The following is a 13,685-nucleotide window of genomic DNA, read 5'->3' on the forward strand; positions in this document are numbered from 1 at the left end:
CGTTGCGCTTCGAAAAAAATTTGAACTGAATTCGAAAAAAAATGACAAAAAGCAAAAAAAAATTGTAACATTTTAGGCTCAAAAATTCCTAAAAATGTCCTTTTAAATTTGAATTACGGCTTTCCCAGTAACTTCAACACTATAAACACCTGAAGGACTACTAAACGCGGCTAAGGGCTTCTAATGAAACTTGATGCCCGCTGAGCTTTACCTGTTGATCCCGTTTTGAAAGCTCAAAGTCATGAAAAAAGTTGTAAAATTTAAGTTTTTGCTATATATTCCGCAAAATTTAAATGCCCTATGGGGGACTTTCAACAAAATATTGATGAGAATTTTCGAATTTTCCAGCTCATCGTTGCGCTATCTTTTAAATTATGAAAACTTCATTAGAAATACAGTGTAACAGTTGTCGAACTTACTTGTCCTCGGGTACAAATCCAATCTGGGTATTAATTTTCCCAAATATCTCCATTTTAAAGTTATTTAGCTTGCCCATATTGCATCCAGCACCATATAGCACCGCTTTGAAACTGTAAAATATTCTCGCAACAGTGTCCCAAATAAGGTAATGTCGATCGTCCACAAAACACCTTAAGAACTCGAACAGCTCAACGGCTGTCGACTGGCCTGAAACTGCGAGTCGGAATTTGTCAAAGAGAACAGATGAACGACTTTCAGCCGATAGAATTTCTCCCGTGGGTGACTGTTTTACAGCCTCCTTTAGAAGATTAATGATCGCTGTTGGGTAATTGACAACATACAACCCAACAAAATCAGGGTTGAAATGGAACCAATCTCCCTCTGAAATTCCCTCCACTTCAACAGTTTGAGTTTTGTCTTTCATTACGAAACTTGTCAGGGGTTTCGTGGAACTTGATTTGGCAATGACAGAGATAGGAATGCTCCATAATGTATTTGCTTCATCTTCAGTTCCGTCGTCTAGGTGTCGCTTCTGGGTTAGATTGAACTGGCATTTGGTCGGTGTAATTTGAGTCATTCCGTCAATGGACACAGCTGGGAAGCCAGTTTGTCTGGTCCAAGAGCCCATCAATGTTTCTAGATCGAGGCCAGCTGCATCGCTGAAAAAATGGGTGTTACCTTTAATGCGTCAGTAAAAACTGCAAATTTGATATGCTAAAAGTGCAGTTTGCGACCAAAATTTGAATAGTTTATTTGGACACTATTAATCTATTATTAGCAATCTATGCAACGAACTGATTTTTTTCCAAACAGAAAACTCAAGAACTAACCCGAGAAACTTCCAGAGATTATTGGTGACAGCGTTGCTGTAGGCGAAGTGGTTGAGGTAGTTTGTAAGTCCCTGAGTGAATTTCTCTTTGCCAAGAAAGAAATAGGCCATTCGGTTGAGAGAACAACCTTTCTGGTAGCTGATGATGTCGAAGATCTCCTTCACCTGAAGAATTTGCACAGACTGCGCAACGATTACGAAGGAACCTGTTAAATCCTCTTTCTACCTTGTTCCCCAACTATTACTTACTTCTGATTTTTGCTACTGTCCGTAATACTATTTTAGGAAATGCTTTAATTTTTGTATCAACTTTGATATTGGGCATAAAATGGAACACGGGTATTTCTACAATACCTCAGAGGGGTGTCCGACCTCCACTTCGACAGGGTGTGAGCTTCTGAGACTATCTAAGGTAAGAGCACTGGTGAGGGCACTGCTCACGAACTGACTCCACATTTCAAAGTCAGGTCGGATGAAATCTGTCACCAAATACTGCATGAAAGAGGCAAAACCTATAAACACAAAAAGAGGCTTTATAGACAATGACACTAGATCATGGCATTCTGGTATGTAAATTGTACACTTATGGTATACGAAGCTCTAGTCATAAATGGTTTGTATCGTATCTATCGAATAGGCATCAAAAAGTTGACTCGATTGGAGTATCTGGGTTCCTTAAGGCTCAATTCTTGGCCCTCTTTTGTTCATTATATACATCCATGATCTTCCTAACTGTTGTAGTTTACCGAGATAAACCAAGGTTGCCAATGACACTAATATAACTACACTTGGTTAAGCAAACACGTACATGCAGAGATCTTGATGTACTAATCATTGGTTGATAGTGAACCGATTAGCTTTATATTCAGACAAAACGGTTCAAATAAATAAGAGCTTGTGCTTCTAGTAAAATCTTTCATGACCCATATTAATTATAAAGGCAAAAGTCTCAAAAACAGTGCGGAGAACAATGCGGAAAGGTAGTAAGTACCTATACACCAGTTGATTCAATACTATAAAAGCAAAATCAATCCAAATTTCCATACGGTGTTCTGATTTACGCTTGTTGCAATTTTTCGTCCTTGGTAAAAAAATCATAATTTACAGAAAAAGATTTTAAAACTTCGGGAAAAGATGATTTTTCAAGACATTAAAATCTTAGCAAAATACGATTTGCATATACACGAGTAGCTAAAGTTTGTTTTACGATCCCTGAATCACCTTCATTCCGAAGTTTATATAAATATTCTTCTCGTATTCAATAAATATGAGCCAAAAAGAACAGGAGGTTTGAGACTTCGAGGAAAACATTTTGTAAAAAGAAAAGATACTTTTTAGATTAGTCATCGTGGTGCTAAAATATAAATTGCATTCAAAAGTAACGTTCAATCACACTCCGAGAACCAACTCTTTTCCAAATTATCATCAGAATAACGCATGATAAGGTTTCTTACATCTTGAGTAACCAAGAATTAAAGAATTAGTTGAACAAAATTTCCAATTCTAGGGATTGAAAATTTGCTACCATTAGATGTTACTACAGTACCCAGATATACCTAGATTCCTCTTGTTAAAAATGGCTCCTGGGAACAAATTTTTGCGATATTCCGATTAATGTGATTTTTTTCATTTCGGTGGAAAATCGATCCGGGGAAAGTAAAAAACAAACAGAATAACCGTCGGAGAAAATGCTCTCAAACGCCTGGCGGCCAAGCCACAAGAGCGCATAGGCCAGAGAAACTTTACTTGTGCAAAAACTTCTGACTATATAGGGGTTCCAACCCGCGTCCTCTCGGATGTAAGTCAGGACTTGAACTAATATGTTACATGGCTATGTACGGTCACCGCTCACAATTGATTTATTTTAGCAACAGACTTATTTCTGAATGCGCGTAACTCAAATAAAAAAATTAAAATACAAGCATAAAAAAGTCACTCGAGATGAAATATGTCCTAGAAAAAAGCGGTCCAGCAAATATTTTGCAAAAAAGACACGTTTACAATCATTACTTCAAATTTTCGTTCAAGAGCAATTAAAAAAAATACAATTCTAAAACCCCATATTTAAAAAATTAAAGATTTTACTTTTCTGTATTTCGTGGTATCATTTGGTGGCTGGCGTTGTATCATTTGTTGACGAGGGTAGGCTGCTTATGATCGGGGTCTCATAAAACTTTATATATTAACAAAGCTTTTATAGCATGCAGGAGAAATAATTCTTTTGTTCATTATTATATTAGTGGAAACTCTGAGACTATTTTTTGAATCATTCACTTGCGACACAAACGTTTTTTGTTCCGACCCCTTCTAGTGGGAGAGAAACTAAATATATGAGAAACTATAATGGGGTTTTTGTTCAGTTAATTGTCGTCGATTGAGTTGTGTGGTATCATCTGAAAGCTTGACGAGCGTAAAACAGCAAATTGCCGAGGTAATACTGGGGTTTCAAATTTTGTAGGCGTTAGCCTCAGTTACGTTGTTTTGTTCATATTATTTAAAATTGTTGTTGAAAATTTGATCAATTTTGCTAAAAACATGATTTCATTGATTGGTTTTGCGTTTAACGAAAAAAAGTGTTGCTGAATTGATTGAACTCACTCTTCTGGGTAAAATTTTGGCTAATTTTTCCAAATTCAGCACTTTTTTCGAAACTAAGCATGCTTCTTCAACACCATTGTACAAATTGACCGGGCATGCAGACACTAAAAGGTCCTACACAACGTTCGTTTACTCAGTTCACGACTACTTTTGCCTCCGGTTCTAGAGAAAGTGTTCTGGAACTAACAATTTGGCAGTCTTTTTATTACAAAGCTGTCCTTTTTAAAACCATTTTGCAGTTATTCTTCATCACAATTGCAGACAAGTCTGTTTGCATGTACAAGTTTATTAATAAGAGGTCCAAATGGGGCCTAAAGCATAAACATAACCGATTAACGTCGGGCGAATTGCTCTCAAACGACCGGCGAGCGGTTGGCTTTGTCAGTAGCTAGCCACGGTTTAGTGAGGGTAGCAATTTAAAAAAAATATTCAAGATTTCGCAGTGAAAAAGTTCAAAACTATTGTCTCTGGAGTTGTGTCAGGTAACCCATCTACAAGACTTGAAAAGCTTTGTTGACCAATAATGATCGCTGAACTCAGAAAAGGACAAAAATATTCAAAAATTTGGAAAGCAATTCCAAATTTTAACAAATCTTGCTAAAATTCAAGATATTAAAAACTTCAAAAACACTTCATTGTCTCAAGAGACTATCCAGTATCCCTATTTCAAGCTTTAAATAGTTTCACTGGCTCATAAAGATCCATAAACTTGGAACATGATAATTTTCTAAAAACTTGAACAAAAATTAAATTTTATCAAAAAATTGCTAAAGCTGGAGTCATTAAAATATTGATAACCATTCCATTAAATCTCGAAACTATGCTTCTCATAAAACCTTGAGGAGGTCCCTAGGACCCTTGTGCCGGAAAAAAACGATAAAAAAGTCAAAGATTCAAAACTTGAAAAAATTGCAAATAATTTTAAAAATTGCCGATCTCAAAATCTTGAAAACCCTTCCATTACATCTAGAAGCTATGCAGTAACCTAAGCTCAAACTCTAGAGGAGGTTATGTGGTTATGTGGCTGTTGAGATTGGAGAAACCAGGAAAATGACAAAATTTTAAAAAACTTGAACAAAAAATAGAAGTTGAAAAAAAAAAATGCTAAAATTTGTGATAAAACTTGTAACTTATCCATGGCCAACAAACGTTTTTCAGTAACTCATTATCAAACCCTAACGAAGACTTTCTTTTAGGCTGAAAAACGTGAATAAATGACAAAAATGACCACTAAACTGACAATAGCGATAATAAACTGGCAATAAATTCATAAAAATTTGCATTTTTTAAAAAAAAAATGCTGAAATTCGTGGTGTTGAAATCTGGAAAAACATTTCATTACATTTTTCAACCCTAGAGGAGGTTTCTCGAGTCTTGAGGCTGGAGAAACCTAAAACCCAACAAAAACCTGAAAAAATTGCAAGTTTTATCAAAAAAATTGATAAAATTTGTCATATTAAAAACCGAAAGCTATTCCACGGCAAATAAAATTGTTTCAGTAACTTCTTATCAAACACTTAAGGACGTTTTCTGGCCCCTGCGTCCGGAAAGAAGTGGACAATAAAATATAAATGTCGAAAAAATTGGAAAAATTTGCACGTTTTGTCAAAAAAAAGGCTAAAATCCGTGATGTTAAAATGTTGAAACCATTCCACTACCACTAGACACTATGCAGTAACGTAATATAAAACCCTTGAGGAGGTTTCTTGACACCTAGGGCTGAAAAACAAAAATGACAAAAATTTTCAAAAAAACCTGAAAAAATTTGTGAAAATTAGTATAAAATTGCGTGTTTTTAGCGATCGGTTGTTCGTCAGTAGCCACGGGAGGTGGGGGTGTACACCGGGGGTCTGATGGTGAGGGGGCGTGCAACAGTGGGATGGGGGCAACAGCGCCGCGGGGGGGGCAATAGGGGGGGGGGGTCAACAGTTGGGGTGTCGTCAACCTCTAAGAACCGCCCTTCACAACATAAGTATTAAGTCTCCACAACAGTTTGAGCTGAAACAGAGCTGAAAGGCTCTAAGAGCACTTAATGCCCGCTGGGCGCTACCTGTTTATCCCATTTTTGAGGACGAAAAGTCAAGCGTCAGACGAAAAATCGGTCAAGCGAAAAATCTCATAAAAAAGACCGACAGTACTAATATAATTGCTACAAACTTCCTTTGAGAGCAATTAAACAGTATGCTATCTGAGTAAAGCTCATTGTTTTTATGGCTCCAACAAAATGATTTCAAAAATTTCTATTGGATTCATGAGTTTTGCGAGGATTTCTTCTCTTTGTAGTCTTATGACCTAGTCTAGTTCCCCGAAGGCATGAGTATCTAAGGAGCTATAAGACAAACTATCCAATTCTTTCAGTTGATACCTAATGCTTTTTCTCAATTAAAACTTGATAACTATCCAGATTACATTAAAATTTGATATAGCCTTTCTGTTGAAAAAGCTTTTTTCCCGGACGGGCAGAAAAAGCAAGACGAGTTTTGGTCTAATCGTTGTCCTTTTTCAGCAAATTTAAGTATAATTTCATTGAAAGGCCTGGGTTTTTTTGTGCTTATCACGTTCGAATATGCGTAAAATTGATTGAAATTTTGAGTTCCACCTGTAGTCGTTATTATTTTGCAGTGTTTTGGTTTAAGTCTCACTAATGAAAGGACCAATTGGCTTACTAAACAGTAACAATTTAATCTGGTCAATATTTTTTAGTTGAAAGTCTGGGTGATGCCTTTTTGAAAAGTTTGTTGGCAAAAAATAAAATAATTTTTTAGGCTTTGTCACACTTTTCTATTTTTGCCATCTTGATACGTTTTTAATTAATGCCTTTTTGTCTTCGATACTACAAGTTTTCATAGCTTTTTAAAAATTTTTTTGAACAATTTCCATTTCTGAGAATCTTTTTGACGTCATTTTATTGACATTGAGTTTTGGTGGTATTTAATGCTTGTTGTTTTCATTTGATTTCGTTGCTCTTTATTCTCGTTAATGGCCAGTATCATTGGCCCTATAATGCGGCACTATCTATTTCTGTAGTGATTTGAGTTTAAAATTATTCTTGAACAATATGAATTTTTGAAAGTTTTCTATCTCTTCGTCATTTGGTAGACAATTAAGTCAAGATTTAGTTGAGCGGGGTCGCACCATTATGTGCCAACGCACATTACCGAGCCTCCTTGTTTGTTTAATTTTCATGGACATCTACATTTTTCTTCGTGCAACAGTAAACAGCTCCCTGTTTGTCTGAGAACAATTAATATTAATTGGACTTGAGTCATCACACTTCTCATTTCTAGTAGACAGTACCTTCATTGAGCCATAGATCGGTCCACCACTTCATAGTGACAAGGTTCCCAAACCACTGGTGAGAAAGCTCATGTGCTACTACTTCATGTACATACTGCATGTGCTGACTGCCCACTCCTTTGGGGTCCACTGACAACACCACTGATCTGTACGTCACCAGACCCCAATTCTCCATAGCACCATGCTTAAACGCAAAATTCGATGTTACTGAAAAAGTCACTGTCTTCCGATCACTCTGCTTGAAAACACGTTTACTGTGGTCAAACTGCTCTGTTCATTTCACCCAAAAGCGCAGTTCATTGTCTTCAAGTTGTCAGGGTTAACTTGACTTAAGTTTTTATCTACCAGACATGTCTCTTATTTACAATCAAAGGTTTGCTAGAAAATATTTTAAACCAGACATCCTCGATGTTTTTCCACAGAGGTGGAGACCGTTTGGGGCTCAAAAACTATAAATTATAACGATCCACTGAATGAACGCGACATTTCAGAAACAAATCCTGCGGCGTTCCCTATCGATAAGCAATTATAAAAACAACAGAAAAGAACATTGCACATTCAGTTGCACAGAGATGATAAAAGAATCATACAAGACTAATATAGTCAATCACTAAAACTTCTTTATACTTACATCGTATCTCTGTACGGCCAAATGATCCACTTTTGGCAGAGGATACTTGATTTGGAAGAAATCAGTGAGGTACTGCAGGGCTTCCACTGATATTTCTAGTGCCTTCTCAAACAGAGGCATGCTCCCGTAATCGCCAAATACTCTATGCAGCACTCCATTCTTGTCCACTTTCTCGATGTGTTCAAACATTCCCACTGCAAAGGCAACTAGATAAGTTGACATAATGGGTGTCCGAGCAAACTTCACCACCTGAAACCGAGCGGCAATTGATAACAATTTTGAATAATATATCCAAGCATTAATGCATACTTACCAATTAGCTGGGTAAAAATGAGAGCGAAAACTTTTGGTGTAACAGCTTTGCACCAGAAATTAATTTATTTACATTTTGTCTGTCGATTTAATTTGGAATATATTAGAAATTACTTTACTTCCCAAATTCATATTTAAACCAATTAGCTTATTCTTTTCATATCTAAAAAAGATCTGCTAACGGAGAGTTGGACAGGATGATTGTTTCGACTTTTCAGACAAATTCATTAATCCGATATAGACCATGCAAAAATCTAGGAGTCAAGGTGAAAAAATTACTCCCAAGTTAATTCACAACACCCAGTATAAAGAGGTAGAGATAACACGCTGATAATTCGTCCGCTCCACGCCCTGAAAAACATAGTTGACAGAAACAAACATTCGTACAGTAGAATATAGAGAAACAAATAGAGTTTAGTTGCCGGAGTTGTCGATCCAATCGATAAAACTTTCAAAAAATTCAAACTCATTCAAATTTTTCAATTCAAAAAATAAATGCTTTGCAAAAAAAACAAATAAATAAGCAAATTCACTCCATTCGCAAAGCCTAATTAATTACAACCTTCATTACATAGGCTACAAAGGATTTCATTGACATTGTAAGGGTTATGAATACCCTCCAATAGCGTTTAAATTGGTGTTGAAAGTTATCTAGAGTGAGGCAAACCATCGATGGTCAATCACTCGTGGCAAATGTTTGCAACGTCAATAAATGATTTAACGCATTTAAGAAACAGTTAAAAAGTTGCATTAGAAGATCAACAAACGCTCAAATTATGTTCAATTCTGCAGCCTACCATGGAAAGCGAGAAGTTAGCGTGAGACGAGGAAATTTAGAAATATAGCAGATCAAGACCAAAAATGTCCTCCAAAGAATTTCCAAACTCGAAAACATGACTATCAAGACTACTATCACCTCTGCATCAAAAATACGACGAAAACAAGAAAATTAGAATGAAGTGCACAAACAAATGTCAAAAACATAGCCGGCAGATTGCCGGAAAGCGGCCTTCCATGAATTGAAATAACTAAAGAAATAAGATGGACAGATTGACCACCAGTCCTTTGATAGACCACTGAACTTTTTAGGTTTGATTCGGACTGTCCATTTTATGACACATACGGTATATAAGGAAAAAGCCCTTAAAAGCATTTTCAAAACTGATATTCGAAATAAAAACCTCAAGAATAATCTCAAGAATTAGGTCATATAAGTTTGGCACTAATTAGATGCGCACTATTGATCTTTAACTAGTAAATGTTCATAAAATTTCCATAAAAGTTCCATAAGTAAAAGTTCCATGAGTGAGTTCAAAAGTCATTTTTAGTGAGGTAAGTCACGCACTTGACATAAAGCAGAAATGACGTCACGCACAAAAAATTTAACTGCAAAGCAGTAGAAGTCACTGAAGTCATTGAAACAGTAAATTCCAAGAAGTCAGGTCGTAAGAATAATCGATGGAGACGACGAATTAAAAAAACATAGCAGGACAAGTCCTGACATACAATTCAAAGAATTTTCATTGACTAAACAGAAAAACTAGACCTAGAATTGACTATGAGTGAACTGAGAAAACAATTTTAAAAAAAATCAGACAAAAAAACAAAAAAAAACAGAAAATCAATGTCAAAATTCCACTAGCGAACAAAAAACCACTAGCGAGAAATAAAAATTTAATTCAAACAAAAAAACTAGGCCTAGAATGAGCTGTGAAAGGATTGGGAAAACCATTTAGAAAAAAATCCGATCCAAAAAATCGAAAAAACAGTAAAAATCAGAGTGAAATTGCCGCATGTGAACAAAAAACCACTACCGAGAAACCGAATTTTTGTTCAAACACCGTTTTCTCACTCTACTTTAAAATTAGAGCGAAAAAAATTCACGCCGCAAAACCGCTCGCTTTTTCGCTCCATTTCCTGTTTCGGCGTGACCAAATTCACTACTCCAATTTGACTTCAAAAATCATGAAAATGTGTGAACAGATCTTAAAAAAAAAAACAGCGCCCCAATACAATTCAAATTCTTTGAATTGTAAAAAACAGCAGGAAAAGTCCTTAAATAAAATTCAAAGAATTGAATGAAAAACTTGGAAGTACTCTACCTGACAAGCAAATCAATTGAACAATTCCAGCCAAAATACAACCAAAATCATCAAAAAATTGAGAAACCAACATTCAAACAAACTAAGCAAAAATATACTCATTGCTAAAACTCTTAAGCTTTTACTCCTACGGCAAAATTTGACCCCCTTAAATATACCTAATTAAAAAATATGTTCCAAACCAATTTTTGGTTCTGAAATCGGTCAAGTATGATATCTGCAAGACCTAAAAAAATTCATTGGCCCTTGAAGATCGATTAACTGGAAAATGACCAAAAAATTTTAAAATCTGAGGTTAATTGCAAACTTTAATGAAATGTTGCTAAAAATCGTGATATTAATATCTTCAGAATCATTTCTGTGTCTGCAGATGCTATCCAGTAACCCAATTCCAAGCCTTAAAAAAATCATTGGCTCAAAGATCGGTAGAAAATAATTTCAAATTTCAAAAAATGGAAATTCGTTCTATTACAATGTTGAAAACAATTCAATTGCCTCCAAGCAATTAATTAATAACATACTATCAAACCCAGGATGAGGTTACCTGGCTATTGAGGCTAGAAAAACTGAATAAAAGACATGTTTTGAAAAAACTTTAAAAAAATTGCAAATGCTACCAAAAAACTTCTAAAATTCGAAAGGTTAAATTGTTGCAAAACAAGTCCATTGAAACTAACAATCACGCAGTAACTTTTTATCAGAGCGTGGAATAGGCTTTCTGGCTCTCGAAAACGGCCAAATATCAAAAATTGACAAAAACTTTAAGAAACCCTAAAAAAATTGACTTTAAGGGAGATTCCATGGACCCTGAAGCAGGAAAAACTCAAAAAATGACAAATTTTCAAAAAAAAACTTGAAAAAAAATAGCAAAAAGTATCCTTTTGCGTGTATATGTTTGTAGTACCAAAACATATAGCTCATAAAATGGTCATAACAAGTAATTTCACAAAATCACAGAAAACATGAAAAATTGCACCATTTTTGAGCCCAAAAAATGACCTTTAGCCATTAGATTAAGACCATCCCAGCAGCTCCACCACTCTAAGCACTGAGGATTACAAAAGCCCACTTTGAGCCTCTAATGAAACTTAATGCCCGCTGGGCTTTACCACCTGTTTATCCTGTTTTGAAACATGAAGAACATGTTTATCATGTTTTGAGTCATTGAAAAACGTGTGAACACATCTTAAAAAAAAAACACAGCGCCCCAATACAATTCAATATCTTTGAATTGAAAAAAACCACGATGTCCCCAATAATAGCCGCTATCGCTTGGCGGCTATTAAAAAAACTGCTGACAACCACCGCCAAACAATATTGTAAATCGAAAGAACCTTTCATTGTCCTTCAGAGCCAACCACATTACGACGCAGAGGTATACTCAAAACGTCACGGGCAAATTTCCCCGATCTGTGTATCTCTTGTTCGTTTTTCCTATGTTAATACATTGAAACTGTAACGAAAAATATACTTTACAAAAAACAGGCCAAATTGAAGGAAGTCGAGCAACCCATGTTCGCAAAACTGTCCAAAACTTAACCGCGAAATTGAGATAGAAGCTGTGTATCCTATTTTTTTGCGAGCCATGTATCAAGAATCTGTTCGAATTAGGTTATCTCCTTTCGCACGCAACTTAACTCGATTTCGCACTGAATGTATCTATAATCCGCAAATAAGCCAAATTTAATGAGCGTTTTGGAGCCTGTAAAAGTGGTTTAAGCTATATTTATTGATAGCAACTAAGTGATTAGGTGGTTTACAGGTTAATAATATACCATGTCCTACCACCTAAATGATTTTTCAGGCTTTTATTTGTATTCAAGCGTCATTGTTTTGAGATAATTTTATGAAAATTTGACAAATGAATTAATTTCTGAAAAATATCTGTTTCAATTTAGAGTAATGGTAAACGAAACTACCATCAACTGATATTCGTGATTGTCACCTCACTATTTCTATAGTTTTTCAGGCTTTTATTTGCATGCAAGCATCGATGTTTTGAGATAATTTATGAAAGTTGACCAACTAATCTCTGAAATATCCCTTGGTTTCAAATTAGGGTAAAGGGAAATTAAAATCAAATGAGATTTTGATAGTCGCCTCTATTTCCGTAAATTTTTCAATCTATAAAACGAAGGTTTTTCCTGTAGCAAATTCATCACTCCTCTTGTTCGGTAAAAAACCACATAAGAATTTATTACTGATTTTAGTTTGCCAAATTTGATTAAATGAGTGATTCCCGATTGCCATCAGCAGATGAATTTGTTAAATTGATTTTTTTTTAATTTATTTGTCTAATTACAGGTTTACAAATGTCAACAAGTTTACAAATTTTTTCTGACAAATTCCTCAATTCTGCGTCTGTTTCATGTCCAATATTTTCTGAAAAATCTCTCCATTCTGAGACTACTTTTTGGGTCTTTTTACAGGTTTACAGGTGTCTATTAACCTTGGACTCAATATTATGTTGCGTCTATTTACAGGTTGATAGGCGTCTATTATATTTTTCCGTCTATTTACATGTTTACAGCTGTCTATTAATTTTTTGGCTATTATGTATTGCTCAATTATGTTTTAAATCATGTTTGTATGCTCAAAAACCCTCGTTTAATTAGGCTAAATTGCGGATTAGAGATATACTTAATGCGAAAAAGAGACCGTAAATGAGCGAAAACGCGCTACAATTTTAAAATATCTCAATTTCGCAAAACTGGCATAACCACTTTTGCGAAAAATAAGATACAAAGCTTGTCTCCTATTTTCGTTCAATTTGTGAATATATTTTTTACGCGATTTTGACTACGGGAGAAATTTTGGGGAATACCTCTGCGGCGAAATGCATTAATGAAACAAAAAAGATGAATTAATTTTGGATGAATTGCTCGCCAACGACGAGCAGACATTTTAATTTATAGGCAGTGCAGCTCAGAAAATTTTTGGGATCAAAAAGATAGGCCCACGAGGGGTTCGCACCCACGACTTTCCTGATCGCAGTCCCAGACCACAGCAACAAAGCTATACAGTCGTAGCTATTTCCTCGTTTACAATTGGCTTTATGTTAACAACAAAAAAACTCGGAGTGAGAACTATTTAGATAATTCAAAAATTAAGCCAAGTTTTAAAAAGTCACTTAAAAGCGAAGAATGTTCTAGAACAAAAGGGTCATGCTACAATTTTGCATAGACACACACGTTTACAATGATTGCTTCCAGCCAACATTAATCCTATTTTAAAAAACTCTTGCACTGAGTACTTCAATAACTATAACCACAAACAAAAACTTTAAAGGAACAACATAAATTTTAATTAAATTTCTTCAAAAAGTACAATGGACAGGAGGAAATAAAAAATATTACAAAAATCACTTTTCATTCGTTTCATTTTACTTAAAAGCTAATCGCAATTTAGAGAAACCATATGTTTACTGTAACCGCTTATTGAACAGGTTAATGAAAAGGGAAAGTCATTCCGAAATCGCGTAAGAATGCTAATTAAT

General features: G+C 35.2%; 3 protein-coding genes across 4 annotated transcripts in view; all 3 read right to left on the reverse strand.

Moving 5' to 3' along the window:
* LOC142347999 (neurofibromin-like) overlaps positions 1–13,685 on the reverse strand; it is a 634,373-nt gene that overhangs the window by 589,662 nt on the left and 31,026 nt on the right. The window lies entirely within an intron of this gene.
* Positions 1–13,685, reverse strand: part of LOC142347890 (conserved oligomeric Golgi complex subunit 5-like) — a 67,206-nt gene that overhangs the window by 22,495 nt on the left and 31,026 nt on the right. The window lies entirely within an intron of this gene.
* LOC142347889 (puromycin-sensitive aminopeptidase-like) overlaps positions 1–13,685 on the reverse strand; it is a 52,618-nt gene that overhangs the window by 7,900 nt on the left and 31,033 nt on the right. For both annotated transcript variants that reach the window (XM_075399045.1, XM_075399044.1), the window contains 5 exons: positions 7,776–8,024; positions 7,145–7,328; positions 1,604–1,761; positions 1,251–1,414; positions 420–1,079 (listed from right to left, as the gene is read on the reverse strand). In XM_075399045.1, the coding sequence (XP_075255160.1) occupies positions 420–1,079; positions 1,251–1,414; positions 1,604–1,761; positions 7,145–7,328; positions 7,776–8,024 (1,415 nt within the window). The remainder of the gene's footprint in view (positions 1–419; positions 1,080–1,250; positions 1,415–1,603; positions 1,762–7,144; positions 7,329–7,775; positions 8,025–13,685) is intronic.

Source organism: Convolutriloba macropyga, chromosome 10, assembly GCF_964194025.1.
Source record: "Convolutriloba macropyga chromosome 10, txConMacr16.3, whole genome shotgun sequence".
Lineage (NCBI taxonomy): Eukaryota > Metazoa > Xenacoelomorpha > Acoela > Convolutidae > Convolutriloba > Convolutriloba macropyga.